The following is a 14,274-nucleotide window of genomic DNA, read 5'->3' as shown; positions in this document are numbered from 1 at the left end:
ATCTACCTCCGTACACTTCATTTTAAATTCAGTGATGTGACCAAAGAACGTGTACCCATTGTAAGGCTTGGTCCATTTCTGGTTCTTGCTCTATCTCTTAACTGAGCAGTAACAACTGGACAGCCTTTGTCCTAAGGTTTGACACTTTAAAAGCCTGAGAGCTTCAAGGCAAGTGTTCCATGGTGGTTCAGTCTTTGTATCCTTGGGGAAAAGATGTGTGGATGAAAATGGGCTGTTTGATCATAAAAAAACTTAATGTGAGAGTACTGGTGTCACTCAACCTGTCTTCTACATTCAGGCTCCACTGAGAAACGCGAGTATCTCCAAGCAAGATTCCCACAGCTGGATGCTAATAGCTTCGCCAGCTCCCGAAACACTAGCTTTGAGCAGCACATAATGCGAGTTACCAAAGGAAAAGGTAAGGTCAAGGAATACTTTTCCTTCCTTTGTCAGGTATGCCGCATTGTGGCTGCATTTCCTAAAGACAAGAAGAGTCACTAGAAAACAGTGTTAGGCTCTCAGCAGAGTTGAGTTTATTAAATAGTTGCTTCTCCTTTCATTGCAGGTGTCAACCTCGTGTTAAATTCCTTGGCAGAAGAGAAGCTCCAAGCCAGTTTGCGCTGTCTTGCTCAACATGGGCGCTTCTTGGAAATAGGCAAATTTGATCTGTCTAACAACAGTCAGCTTGGTAAGTTGGGACATCAAGAAATACATCTCACTAGGTTTAACCAAGCACCTCTCATTTTTTTGTGGCACAGGGACAAGATTAGCCTGTTTTCTCTTGCACAAGAAAATAAATGTTTTAATCTGATGTGTTAGTGAAAAGTGGCAAGAATGTTCACCTGTTGTAGAATAATTGCATGCAGCAAGTGTTGACAGTCATCTTTCTTATTCTAATTAGATTTCAGAAGACCCTAGCAGCATGGAAAGCTTCCTATGAGGAAGAGTTTCCTGTGGAGATTGGCAGGATGCACATGGGATTCTAGCTTCTATGTAACTGCTACTCAGCTGTTGCTAGACACAAACTGTCCTTTATACTACTTGACTGACCATGTTATAGCTTGTCCTCTTGACACACAATTTTTGTGAGCGGAGTTTCTGTTACATTGATCTTGTTAGAGAGCAACCTCATTTAAAAGTCATTTAGAAAGCATGTGCAAGAATGAGTTTGCAAAATGCAGAATTCTAGTGACTAGTGACAGCTTTACCCCTCAGTCTTACACTCCTGACTGACAAGAAATGTTTCTGAAGCAGAAAATAGACTCTGTTTTGAAATGTGGGCGGCATCGGCTGATAACCAAGCTGCTTTTTCTAGGAATGGCGCTCTTCCTCAAGAATGTGGCGTTCCATGGAATCCTGCTAGATGCACTCTTTGAGGATGGAAACCAAGACTGGAACATAGTGTCAGAATTGTTGATGAAAGGCATAAAAGATGGTGTGGTAAAGCCTCTGAGAAGTACAGTCTTCAACAAAGAAGAGGTAGAAGCTGCCTTCAGGTTCATGGCACAAGGAAAACATATTGGCAAAGTTATGATCAAGGTAATGAGATGATGACTTTGAATCTCTGCATCTATCATTTGCTGTAGGTGACTTTATTGGATATTTTGATCCAGTTAAAGTTGAAATTGTCTATCTAGGACAGCACAGGGTTATTGTTTTTACTACTGACATTGTAGTGTGTGTAACTGCCAAGTCTGTTGCTGTTTCTATAAGGTTCATTCCCACTGTATGGTTTTTATATTTATATTTATATATAAAGTGCCTATCACCATATTGATAAACATTCTTTGGAACCACGCTGATGGCAGAGGTGAGGACAGGGTTCAGCCTGCGAGTACCTCAGCACTTCGGTTTCCGATTTAAAAATGAAAAAGCTGCAAGACTTTGCGGCCAGCTGGCGTTTAATACTGCTACTCCGTCAGGGTTGGAGGGAGACCTATTGTGAATGGCAGGAGCTTGACAAAGGAAGATAAGAAATGCATTCTGTATCCAAACTTAACTACTTTTTTTGTTTTCATGGGGGCAAAGGTCCAAGAAGAAGAAAAGGAATATCCTTTGAGAAGATCTGAACCGGTTAGAATCTCTGCCATCTCCCGAACTGCCTGTCCTCCTACCAAGTCTTACGTCCTCGTAGGGGGCCTAGGAGGATTTGGGCTTGAGCTGGCACAGTGGCTAGTTGAGAGAGGAGCACAGAAGCTTGTACTGACATCTCGTTCTGGCATACGAACAGGTAAGCAAAAACTGTAAAGGAACAGGGAATGTGACTGCCTTTCAACAGAGCTCAATGTGTAGTTTCTCTCCATTTCTAACTGTCCTGTTGGCAAATAATAATGTCTTGAAGTCTTTTCTTTCCTCTTGGGTATATATTCTCTCACTTCAAACAAGCTCTTGTTCCTTGTATTCTAAAGGAGGAAATATCTTTGAACTTTGGAACCTCTTTTCCAACTACTTCCTTCCTCTTTGTATGCTTCCTAAGTCTATCAACCCACTTTCTGCCTTATTCAGGATTTTTTCTGCAGCCTTACTTTTACCTTTACCCCTTCGACAAAGTCTGTATCCAGCTACCCCAGTGACTTGTCCAGTGACTGTTAGCATGTCAGAATGCATAACACAAGGAAAGGCCTATAAACGCCTTGGTAAAGGTACTCTGTCCCTCAGGGTAGATGTGTGGATGCTTGCTCTTCCTCCTTCAGGTAGCTCAGCTCAACTATAGTGATGTGCCCTCCTGTCTGATAACATCAGTAAGCATTTTTACTCAGTTTTAAGTCATTAGTTTGATTACTACTGCGCCATTGAGGTTTCTTATCCATGGTAGTCTTCAGTGTTTCCTCATACATATTTGGTCATAACAGAACTTCTTTCTTCTACAGACTCCTTTCTGTTGGCAAGTTCACAATTACACCACTTGTATAAACACACAGATCAAACACTTCTGCTTCTCAAGTTCTGATTATGCTACTACAATCTGTTGCCTTGCTCTAATCTAGCTATTCTTTCCTGTCTCTACCCAAATTCTTATTAATTTCACTTCACTGTTGTACTTTTTCTACCCTCCCCCACTTTACATTCTCCTGACTCTTTTCTCTATTTTGATCTATTTAGGATATTTCTGAAACTCAAGTGATTTCTATCTACTATTCAAGTTTTGACCAATTTTTCTCTTGTAGCTGAATCCAGAATTATGTAGCTATTCAGTTCCTGTCTAGTCAGAAAAGCTTTTAAAGAGCAAGTTAACCAAAGCCTTATGGTTTGAATGCTTCATCAGGCACTGTTCACCTTTTTTGTAGGCTACCAGGCTAAACGTGTTGAAGAGTGGAAGGCGCTGGGAGTCCAAGTGTTGATATCTACCAGAGATGCTGCAACACTAGAAGGAGCACAGCAATTGATAGAAGAAGCGTTGCGGCTTGGCCCGATTGGAGGCATCTTTAATTTGGCTGTGGTAAGTGACAAAAATCCTTAGGACTTGTAAGAGACAGCAGCCATTCAAGTGGCTTTTTTTACTGAAGACAGTCAGGGTTCTTATGGTTTTACATTGGTTCTCTGTGTTTCAAAAGACACTTTGCTCTGGCCTTACCTGATTAAAGTCCTATGGATCTGATTCCTTCACTTGGGAAGCAACAGTGTTTGGCCAGCAAGCTCAGCTCCAAGACAGGATGAATGTTGTCCAAGATTCTCAGGGACAAGAAAAATCCCATACAGGACTTGCAAGCTGAAGGCTGTGGTGATGTACTGACAAAGCAGACTTGTCAAAAGCCACAGTACTTGTCATAATTCAAGACATTCAAGATATGTCTGTACTGTGAAGTTACAAAAATGCATTGTTTAGTGGTGTCTTCTCATATCTCAAACCACATGGTGAATGTAAATGGAGGAACTGGAGTTACTGAAACAGCGCCTTTTTCTGCTCTCTCACCTCCCCTATAGGTCCTTAGAGACAGCATGATTGAAAACCAGACCCCAGAATTGTACTTGGAGGTAAACAAGCCGAAGTACTCAGGCACTCTTCATTTGGATCAGTAAGTGTCTGTAGAAGGGACAAACGAACTGCTTTTATGGTCACAGACATGATCAAATTTAGTTCTTTTAGCCTGGCACTGGCCTGCCGTGGTAACACACGCTCAGCAGGTTTGTCTGATGGGTTTTCTCTCTGCTGCTCTCCTTCTAGGGTGTCTCGTAAAAAGTGTCCAGACCTGGACTATTTTGTTGTGTTCTCCTCTGTAAGCTGTGGAAGAGGAAATGCTGGGCAGAGTAATTATGGCTTTGCCAATTCTACCATGGAGCGTATCTGTGAGCAGCGACAACATGATGGACTCCCAGGTAAGATAACTTTACTCCATTGCACAGAATAATCCATCCCAGCAAACATCCAGAGGAGAACCAGCTCACCAGAAACCATAACGAATGTTAAAGGCTGTTTCCTCTCTTAGCTGTTACCCTAAATCTTTCATGTGTGGATGAACACTGAACTAGCAGTACAAAGGAAGCCCAGGCCTTCGCCTAGCTGCTTTGAACTTCTTTTGGTTGCTGCCATGTGCTTTAGTTAGTTGCCTAGTGTGTTCTTTCTTCTGATTTCTCCTCCAGGACTGGCAATCCAATGGGGAGCCATTGGTGATGTGGGTGTCCTTGTGAAGACAATTGGAAACAAAGACGTTGTGGTTGGGGGAACCGTTCCTCAGCCAATCAGCTCATGCCTGGAGGTGCTTGATGTCTTCCTGCATCAACCTCATCCTGTCATGTCCAGTTTTGTCCTGGCAGAGAAGGTCTCTGTGAAAAGTGATGGAGGCAGTCAGCGTGATCTTGTAGAAGCTGTTGGTAACATTCTGGGTATGTGCTCTCTACTATGTCCTACTTCAGTTGTCTCTTTTGCAAACAGAAGTGTCAACTGATGCTTTGTTTACTACCGAAAGAGGTAGTGATAAATTTAAGACATTCACCTGAGTAGTACTTAGGAACTGTGTGCTGTAACTGACAGCAAATCTGTCCTGAGGGAACAGATGTGGCTTTTCAAAGTTGTAGGGAAGTGTCTGGGAAATTGTACCAGCTGTAGGGTTAGTTGGGAAGGAGAGAGTGTGCAAAGACAACAAAAGAAGCTAGTAAGAAGCCTTATTTTGGGAAGAATGGCAACATGGGGCAACACAAGGTAGAGGAGAGGAGGAGGAGCTGTAGATGCAAATGTTATGAGAAGCCTTCTGCAGGTAAGGAATGGGTAGAGACATAAACTGAAAACGTGAAGGGGAAGAGATGGTGAAGTCTATGACATTAAAGGAGGAGATGATTCGTCTGGTGTTCAAGTGCTGCAGTCAACCATCATTGACACTGATAACTATTTCATCTCATGTTCTAGCTGAGGAATAGTTGTACTATGTCTAGGACTGCAGTTTTTGGTTACGGCCTCCAGTATGTGAAATTCCTCTGTCTGAGTGTTCTTAACTTAGTCTAGAGCTGAAGGGACAATGTTCACAGCTGTTTAGCTGGGGCTGATGTATCCCCTGTCAGAAAGCTGTGCACATTTAATGTGTGCTCTAAACTTTAGATGCCACCTGACCAGATGCGGATTGTAGGAGAGGTGACTTGTGAAAGCATTAGGTGATACTGGAACATAATTCTCTGAGGCAACAGTTTATTCAGGTTTTAGGAGAGAGAAGGAAGCTGAGAAGACTGCTAGGGAGGCCTAGAGCTGAAAATAAATTAGCCTTCTGCTAACGTGCTATTTTTATTTTCAGGTATCCGTGATATGAGTACCCTGAATCCTGATACTTCATTGGCAGACTTGGGCCTGGATTCCTTGATGGGTGTAGAGGTGCGCCAGACACTGGAGAGAGACTATGATATCATTATGAACATGAGGGAAATTCGACTCCTTACAATCAACAAACTGCGCGAACTTTCCTCCATGTCTGGAAGAACTGAAGGTATGGTGTCTGCATCAGGGTTGCTACCAGTCACCTGAGTCCAAACAATTAAGCTCCCAATCCATTGCTTTCAATCACAGCCTCTATCAAACCATGAAATAAGGTTATAGCTGAAGGGCTTTTAAGTGACAGACATGTCGCTGAAGCACATTGACCACTGGGTCAGGCCCATCAGTTCTGGGAGCGGTGGTGTATCTGGCTAGTATCTGCCGGCATGAGTTTGCTTATGCAGCTGCATGCAGGATGTAATTTGAGACCTTTTACCTGTCTGAGGAATAAACAATGCAATGTCATGCTTACTGTAAGCTAAAAGCATATGCAGTTGCTGCAGAGCAACTGCCAATAGGAATATCCCTGTGTCCATGCCCTAAGGATTTAGTGAGCCAGTAGGCTAATGCAGAGCAACCCTGAGATTCTCCTTTAGGACTGTGGGTGCGTGGCCAAGACTGTTCCTGAATCCAATTGTGTTTGTCTGGTGTTCTTCCCATGAAAGAAATGAAGCCATCCCAAATGATGAAGGCTGGTTTTCCTGAACTTCCAAAACTAAATTTGAACAACTTGTTGGTGAACCCAGAAGGGCCAACGATCACCCGTCTCAACGATGTTCAGAGCACAGAACGGCCTCTCTTCCTTATTCACCCCATTGAAGGATCCATTACGTTTTTCCACACTCTCGCCTCCAGACTTCATATACCCTGCTATGGGTTCCAGTGCACAAAAGGTATCTCAGTTCTTCTTCATCTTGAATTCTACAAACATCATTCTTAATTTTAGTTGCCGTATAGAGAAACAAAGCTCTCTAGACACTTAGACTGGAAGGATCAAGTCGTAATGCTATAGTGTGCATAGGATAGTGTCAAACATCCCCAAGAAACAAGAGAAGTACTAGGTTAGACTGAAGAGCTTGTGTATGGGGAAATGGAACAGTTGGATGTTCTACTGAGTTCCTGCCAGCACATAGGCATGCAGGAGAAAGTGCTGTTCTTGCTGTCTTTGGAAAGCAGGAACATTACTATTCCTTGCTAACCATAATTTAGAATCACAGAATAGTTTGGGTTGGAAGGGACCTGAAAGATCATCTAGTTCCAACCCCCATGCAATGGGCAGAGACGTGTCCCACTAGATCAGGCTGCCCAAGAAAACTTACCTTCAAAATAACCTGTATGTTTCCAACAGGACTGTTTCTGAGCTCATGAAAATGTAATTGTCTATGTCAGTTTCTTTTCACCAGTGTCTATTTCTAACTTGCTTCTATGTTCTAGCTGCTCCCTTGGACAGTATACAGACCCTGGCATCCTATTACATTGATTGTATGAAGCAGATACAGCCTGAAGGACCTTACCGCATTGCTGGATATTCTTTCGGTGCCTGTGTAGCCTTTGAAATGTGCTCTCAGCTACAAGCACAACAAAATGCTTCTCATACACTCAACAATCTATTCCTCTTTGATGGGTCCCATTCTTTTGTGGCAGCATACACTCAGGTAAGAGATACAAAGAAAATCTTCTGTCTGAGGACCGTCCTGTATCATCACAGCTCATGTTCTTGGAGCTTACTCTTCTAGATATGAGCCATCTGAAAAGGTGGCAGACTTTTCTTGATAGGGGAGCTGGGAGACAGCTGTAGGCAGTGGGTGCTTCAGGATGGCTTAAAGGTGGGAGCACGTGGGCTTCATGAACCGGCAAGGGCTGGGACACAAATGTTGCTCTTGCTATCACATTAGAATGTCTTCTAGGAGCTCATGGAGCCTACAAGACATGATCTTTGGACAGGGGTGCTAGGAAACCTTGCTTAAGCCTTCCTTTCCCTTTTCATTGTACTTTCTAGGGTATGCTAGGCTCTTGGTAATTGCCACTGATGTATTCTAATGCATCCTCAAGGGATCCTCCTCTCCCACCCCATCCCAGGCTTCAGTATATCTTTTTTCTTTCCCCCCACCGACCTCCCTTCCCTCAGTTCAAAGCCCTTTGTTCTCTAATTGTTTTTAGCCAACGTTCAAGATCAGGCGTATCCCTCTCATGTTCACATTTTATTCTTCTGTTTTCCAGAGCTACAGAGCCACCCTGGATGAAGGAGATCTGGCCGCAGTGGAGACTGAAGCATTGTCCGTCTTTGTTCAGCAATTTACAGGCATGGAATACAATAAGGTAATGTTTCTTTTTTTTATTATTATATCTAAGTTGCATAGGAGGGATGTGGGTTTTTTTGTTTAACAGAGATTGTCAGATTTTGAGACTAATGGGAAAAAATGTTAATATTTCTAGCTGCTGGAGATTCTTCTGCCCTTGGAAGATTTGGCGGCTCGTGTGAATGCTACTGTAGACCTGATAACTCAGGTTCATACAGATATCAATCGTGAAGAACTCAGCTTTGCTGCTACTTCCTATTTCTATAAACTAAAGGCTGCTGACCAGTATGTACCAGCGTCCAAGTATCATGGGAATGTGACACTGATGCGGGTGAAGGCTCGCAGTGAATATGAAGAAGGTCTGGGTACAGACTACAGACTCTCAGAGGTCAGTCCGAGGCCCACTGGTAACTGTTGAGATTCTCTTGATATTTGGGGGAACAAAAGAAAAGCATGGAAAATCATCCTTACTGAGGGAGAAGAGATGAAAACTAACCTCAAAGAAGTTTTCATTCTGCAGTTCTCATACTCTGACAAGAATTAAGTCCCCAAAAGCAAATTAGTTGATTGGTTCCAGGCATTTTCTCAGGGTAGTGAGGGCCAGGAGAAGGTCTAGCATCTATATTGGATAAGTGTTTTCTGTAGCTAATGTATAGCTATAGCTAATTCTTGCAGCTCTTTAGACAGACTTTAGATAGTAAAGTTATTGAAAGAGAATAACTTAAGAGAAGTGATGTTCAGTCTCCTTCATTGTAGACCCCTAAATTTGTCCGCTGCACAAGGGCAGACTTTTGAAGAGCAAGTGTCACTCTTCTGACAATAGAGGTGGCCTTTTCTTAGCTACCTTTTGTGGATCACTTAGAAGTTAGTAACTGGATTTCTTATGTGCCTAAAAAGCTTAGGTTTTCAGCCTGTAGTCCAGATAAGGTCACTGTTCTTTAGCCCCTCTTCATGTAAAACGGTTAGGTCTCTTACATTATGGAGGAGAGACCAGGGAAAAAGAAGCAGTTTTCAGAATTGCCCTCCTACTTCTGGCACCTTCCATCCCATCAGACTTCTAACTTATATTTGTTATTGATTCCAAGCTAACTTGTATGTTATTAAAGTTATGTAATGACCTTGAAGGAAGTTTTATAGTGATAGGAGAAAGATTATGTGAAGGGAAGGGTTATTTGGTTTTCTTGGGGGTGGCTTGGAAATAGCTACTTTATCATTCACTCTTTGATACTGTAGGTAAATTATTCTGTTAACATCAGGTTGGCTGGCTTCCTGCTTAGCTTATATTTGAGTGCATCGCCTGCCAGGCTGTCAAACTGTTGTGCTTTAGAGCACTGGTTCCAATCAGTGTCCTGCAGCTGATCTATGAAAATACATCAGAGTAAAACTGGTGCCGTTTTCAACTGAGACAGTGGTGTAAGACATTAATAACTTCAACTGATGAACCCAAAACAACTAGGTGAGCAGTTGGTTGTAAATTGTGAATGTAAAGCTTTGCTTTTTTGCATCTGTGCAGGTATGTGATGGGAAAATATCTGTCCATATGGTTGACGGGGACCACAACACCTTATTGGAAGATGGTGTTGAATCAATCGTTGGGATCATCCACAGCTCACTGGCAGAACCACGTGTCAGTGTCAGAGAGGGTTAACTTCTGCTTACTTACTGTCAATGGTGAAGAGAATGCCAACAACATTCCTTGTTACAACAGACCCAAAGGAACTCTTCTTGTTCAACATCTCATCTGCGCTGCTGCCAGAACTGGGAAGTCCAGCTGAACTTGATTGGTCTCTTCCTCTTTTTCTCTCTCACTTGTATTTTCCTTTCCCAGCTTTTATGGGATCTTTCCTCTTTTCTTTCCTATGCTTTCTTTTCCCCTAGTATCCCTGTCCGTGTTACTCTAGTGCTGTGACTCTGTCATGGCACTGCTATGAGGGTTCACCACCAATGGTTGCTTCCTACACCCGTGGCAGTATGAAAAACAAATTTAGGAGTAGATTGCTTGTGCTCTATATTGTTTTTGTCTTAACAGTATTCCAAAGGGTATGTGATAGCAGTTGTTGACCAAGCCCAGTGAGCAGAGAAGGGAGCTGCAGCTGATTTCGGAGATACCTTTTGTCTGTGAAGAATCTGTCTGTAGTTAGGTCAGAAAGAGAATTCCATTGAGGCTTTTGTAACTATATTTTTTTAATTTGATATATTCTAAGTATTTATTGTGTCAAACCAGAGACTTCTTACTTGGTTTTAATTTATCGTGGGTTATAGGAGAAATGAAACATTCCTTTTTGGAGGAGAAGGTTTATTCTACAAAGGGAAGTCACCCATTTGTTAAACCAAAGTGCAGCTTTGAACAGTCTGGTTGCTTTTGTTGGTTTTTTTTTTTTCCTCTTTCCCTCTTTCTCCCCCTGTCCTGCCCTGTTCAGGAAGGAAAATAGTAGAAGAGAGAGTGCTTGCACATCATGCACTCTTTGAGGAGGGGGTGGGGAAGGGTGGGTGGTTTGACAGATGCTGCTGTGTATTGAATCATAGAATCGTAGAATAGTTAGGGTTGGAAGGGACCTTAAAGATCATCCAGTTCCAACCCCTCTGCCATGGGCAGGGACCCCCTGAACAGCCTTAACTTGGGCATGATAAAAACAGGCAAAGCTGTCCCTAGGCAGATATTTTGTTTATATTTGTGCAAGGTTCTGTGCTGAATCAGAACCTTAGTAAAGCATTAAGGCTATTACTTTACCTTATTCCCTCCCACCTCCAGTCTCATTACCCAACCAGACGTTTGGAATGGGGTGGGAAAGAGAATTCTTCAACGATGACTGAACAAATCCTCCTACCCCTGCTCTCCCATAACCGAAGCTCAGGCAAACATACGAGCATCTACCCAAAGCCCTTGTATATTTTATTTAGTGCAGCTTAAGCCTTGTGTATTCCTTTCAGTGATGAAACTGGAGATCCCACGTAAGTTAGCTAAGTAATCAGTTTGATGGTCTGATTTTAAGATCCAGTACCTTTTAAAAGGAAACATGCTTAAAATTCAATTAAAAAAATCCCTTGCCTTTGCTATGCTGGATTTGTCTTTTCCGAAATCAGTAAATCCTTGCTACACTTATGATACAGAGGAGACCTGAGTAGCAACAAGCACCAACTAGGAGGAGCGATTGTGCCTCAGAACTGCTGTGAACCCCAGTTCTCTCCACCGTTATCCCCTAGTGAAGTATCCTGTTAGCACAGGAGCGTTCCAGTGTCGGGAATGGGTGGCTCTTCACTGCAGGTTCTGACCTAGTGTCTTTTGCTTATACTACCCTCTGTTGATAGCAGCTGGATTAACTGGTTTTAGTTTTATAATGTATTTCTTTTGTGAAATCTGAAATGAAACCAACATAATGTCCGCTTCAAGCATTTCCAAATTAAGTCTTATTCTTTCTTTTACTTTTTTTTCCTTCCTTTTTTTTAATACTTTTTGGTCTGAAAAGTGTCTTTTTCTCTTTGGCTTTCCTAATATTAAATGGAATTGATCACTGGTTGGCATTTTGTCTTGCTCTCTACCACCATTTCTTAATGCTGTGTTTCATGTGGAATCTCTCATTTCTTGGTATAAAGCAAAAACTGCTGCTGGCATATCTGACTTGGAATCTGTAGAAATAATAACAATAATAAAGAACTCTTATTCTGGAGCATGGCTTCTTGTTGCCATGATATTGGTACTTTAGATAAAACCAAACCACACAACCACAAGAATAAAGTGGAAACTCTCAAATTCTAATTCTGGCTTCCATTGTTGTAGTTTTGGACAAGTCATTAAGGTTTCTGCCTTAGTTTCCACATCTGAAAAATGGGACTGATAGCATCTACCTCAGGGTTGTTGGGAGTGTTAGGTAGGCAATAGGTATAAATGCTATTACATTTTTAGGTGTGATGGCAAGGTCTTAGGTGGTAACGGGAGGAGGGAAGCAGGCAATGCGAGGGTGAGGTGCCTTACAGCCACAAAGACTCTAATACTGAAGAGTGGCTGTGTCAACTGGGCATACGTCCATAATAGGGGACTTCTTTATATCAGCTGCATACTATCCATGCACATCTGAGAGTGGGACACTATGTAAACCGCAACAAATGTGGGCTGGTTGGTTGGTTTCGAATTTAATGACTAATGGTTTTATTGAGCCTGAAAGAAACTAGTTGCCTTTGTATTAAAATTCTCGAAGGAAAAAGAAAGGAGTAATTGAATTTAAGCAGACGTACGATAGTGCTGTGTTGAAGTATCTTAACAAATCTGAATGGGCTGTGTGGAGGGAGCAAGGGCTAATGCCGTCCCAGCTGTTGAAGCAGGAGTTGGACAAGGTCTCTGCATAAACGTAAATATGCGTGGTCTCATGTAAGCAAAGCTTGATGATACTGGTTTAGTAATAGAAGTTCCTCAAGAATTACTTACATGCTCTCAATGTTCTCGTGGTTGTTATTTGAAAAGCAGAAGGTTGTTTTGGTTTTGGTTCCCCCCCCCCCCCCCCCGCCAATAATTGTCTAATTATGAGCTGCTGCCCTGTAACCCATCATGTAACTGCTCAATACAGTGTGCCAAAATTAAAACCCTTATTAGTGCTGGTACTACTTGTTGTTTCTTAGTGGTCTGTCAGATAGGCAGAGGTAGGACAGTAATACTATAATGCAAAATGAAATGCCACAGTTGCTTGTTTTGAGAAGGCAAGGGCACAGGTGAAGTTCTTCATAGCCTTCTAAGTGAAACTGAAGTGGGAGTCATTTTCCATCCTCCTTTTCAGCTAGCTTCTTCCAGGCTTCTCTGCACCATCCTGCTCTTAATCTCAAGACTGTAACATAGTTCCCTGTTGGCCTTATAAACTTATTTTGGCGCACAAAGTCACATTGCAAAGGTGGGCAGCGTACCTGGAACCTGCAGAATAGCCTTCATAGTAAGAATAAGAATGTACAGAACAGAGACCTTTGGTCATCAGTGTTAAAGCTGCTATTTTCTATTCCACCACCCTCCTCAGGGGAAAGAAATCACAGAATCATAGAAAGGCAATGGCTAAAAAAAATGTGAGGAAGGTCACAGTGTAACAGAGCAGGTGACTTCAAACAGCAGCACTACCAGACACGGGGGTACTAGAGAAGCCTTCTGGTGCTGAGAGGGAGGTCAAATAAAAGACTGAAGACATAATATTAACAAAGGCAGCAGGTTTTTGTTTCTCCTGCACTTGATTGAGTTTCTATAATTAAAGATTGCACACATTACCAGCAAATTGAGGTCAAAATTTGGGGGAAGCTGTGTAAGGGGAAATGGGAGTGTGGAAGGCAGGAGGCAGAGGCTGGGTAGTTAAAATAGCACAACTGGTTGCTTAGGCATCTGGAAGGCAGTCGAAGATGCTTGAAAAGAATCAGAAAACCTCTAAGCTTGGCTGTGTCTTGCAGCAGAATTCATTGCAGCCACGAGCGCTAGAAACCAGGGAGGGAGATGGAACCGCAGGCGGGCAGTGAGCTGTCCTGGCCAGGCTGTGACAGACAGCACGCGGACCCTGCCGAGGCTTCGTGGTCTGCTGCCACACAAATGGCTTTACCAGAGTTTTTCACTTGGGAAGAGCCCACCCAAAGCCCCGTGACTGCAGTTAGAGCAGAGATGGAGGGTGTTGGTGTTCAGGGGGTACGGGTGACTGAGAGGAGATGCCCCCTGCCCTGCTTGTTGGTTTTGGTTCCACCTCCCTGCTCGTGATACTGAAAATGCTGGGAAATAGACTCTCTAGTTCTGGTTTTGGGGCTTTAGCAAGCGAACATTCTTTATCAGGACTAGACAACAGGAGGGAGTGATCCCCATCTATCGTGTGCAGCCAGGCAGGAGCTGGACATGACCTGTTTCACACTCACATGCACGTGGATATATTTTCCTAGAAATCTTATGCATATTCTATTACTTTCCAAGGACTCGTTTTAATGTTATTATGAACATCACAAAAGTCAAAACTCTTGCTAATTTGGAGCTTTGGAGCCAGCTCTGCCTGAGCTTGCCTTTGAGACGGGGAAAGGCTGCAAAGAGAGGGGATTAGAGAGGAAGACACACCTGCCTGGCACAGATCACACTGAACACAAGGTATAATCATCTCCGAACAATGAACAGCGTAACAGCGAAAAACACTATTTGATGAAAAAACATGTTATGAAAACCATGCTCTCAGAGGAACACTGTGTAACTTTCAAAAAATACACTTTGATGAAATGAACTCTACTTTAGAT

General features: G+C 42.7%; 1 protein-coding gene across 1 annotated transcript in view; it reads left to right on the top strand.

The window, feature by feature from the left end:
- Positions 1–11,797, top strand: part of FASN (fatty acid synthase) — a 42,746-nt gene extending 30,949 nt beyond the window's left edge. The window contains exons 30-43 of the mRNA XM_009558982.2: positions 299–418; positions 566–688; positions 1,316–1,539; positions 2,029–2,230; positions 3,288–3,439; positions 3,925–4,016; positions 4,166–4,317; positions 4,582–4,824; positions 5,724–5,912; positions 6,406–6,633; positions 7,175–7,395; positions 7,961–8,059; positions 8,177–8,428; positions 9,554–11,797. Of these exons, the coding sequence (XP_009557277.2) occupies positions 299–418; positions 566–688; positions 1,316–1,539; positions 2,029–2,230; positions 3,288–3,439; positions 3,925–4,016; positions 4,166–4,317; positions 4,582–4,824; positions 5,724–5,912; positions 6,406–6,633; positions 7,175–7,395; positions 7,961–8,059; positions 8,177–8,428; positions 9,554–9,688 (2,432 nt within the window). The 3' untranslated portion in view covers positions 9,689–11,797. The remainder of the gene's footprint in view (positions 1–298; positions 419–565; positions 689–1,315; positions 1,540–2,028; positions 2,231–3,287; positions 3,440–3,924; positions 4,017–4,165; positions 4,318–4,581; positions 4,825–5,723; positions 5,913–6,405; positions 6,634–7,174; positions 7,396–7,960; positions 8,060–8,176; positions 8,429–9,553) is intronic.
- Positions 11,798–14,274: the final 2,477 nt, after the last annotated feature.

The sequence above is a fragment of the Cuculus canorus genome, chromosome 18, assembly GCF_017976375.1.
Source record: "Cuculus canorus isolate bCucCan1 chromosome 18, bCucCan1.pri, whole genome shotgun sequence".
Classification (NCBI taxonomy): domain Eukaryota; kingdom Metazoa; phylum Chordata; class Aves; order Cuculiformes; family Cuculidae; genus Cuculus; species Cuculus canorus.
This window is presented reverse-complemented; position numbering and strand designations above follow the sequence as displayed.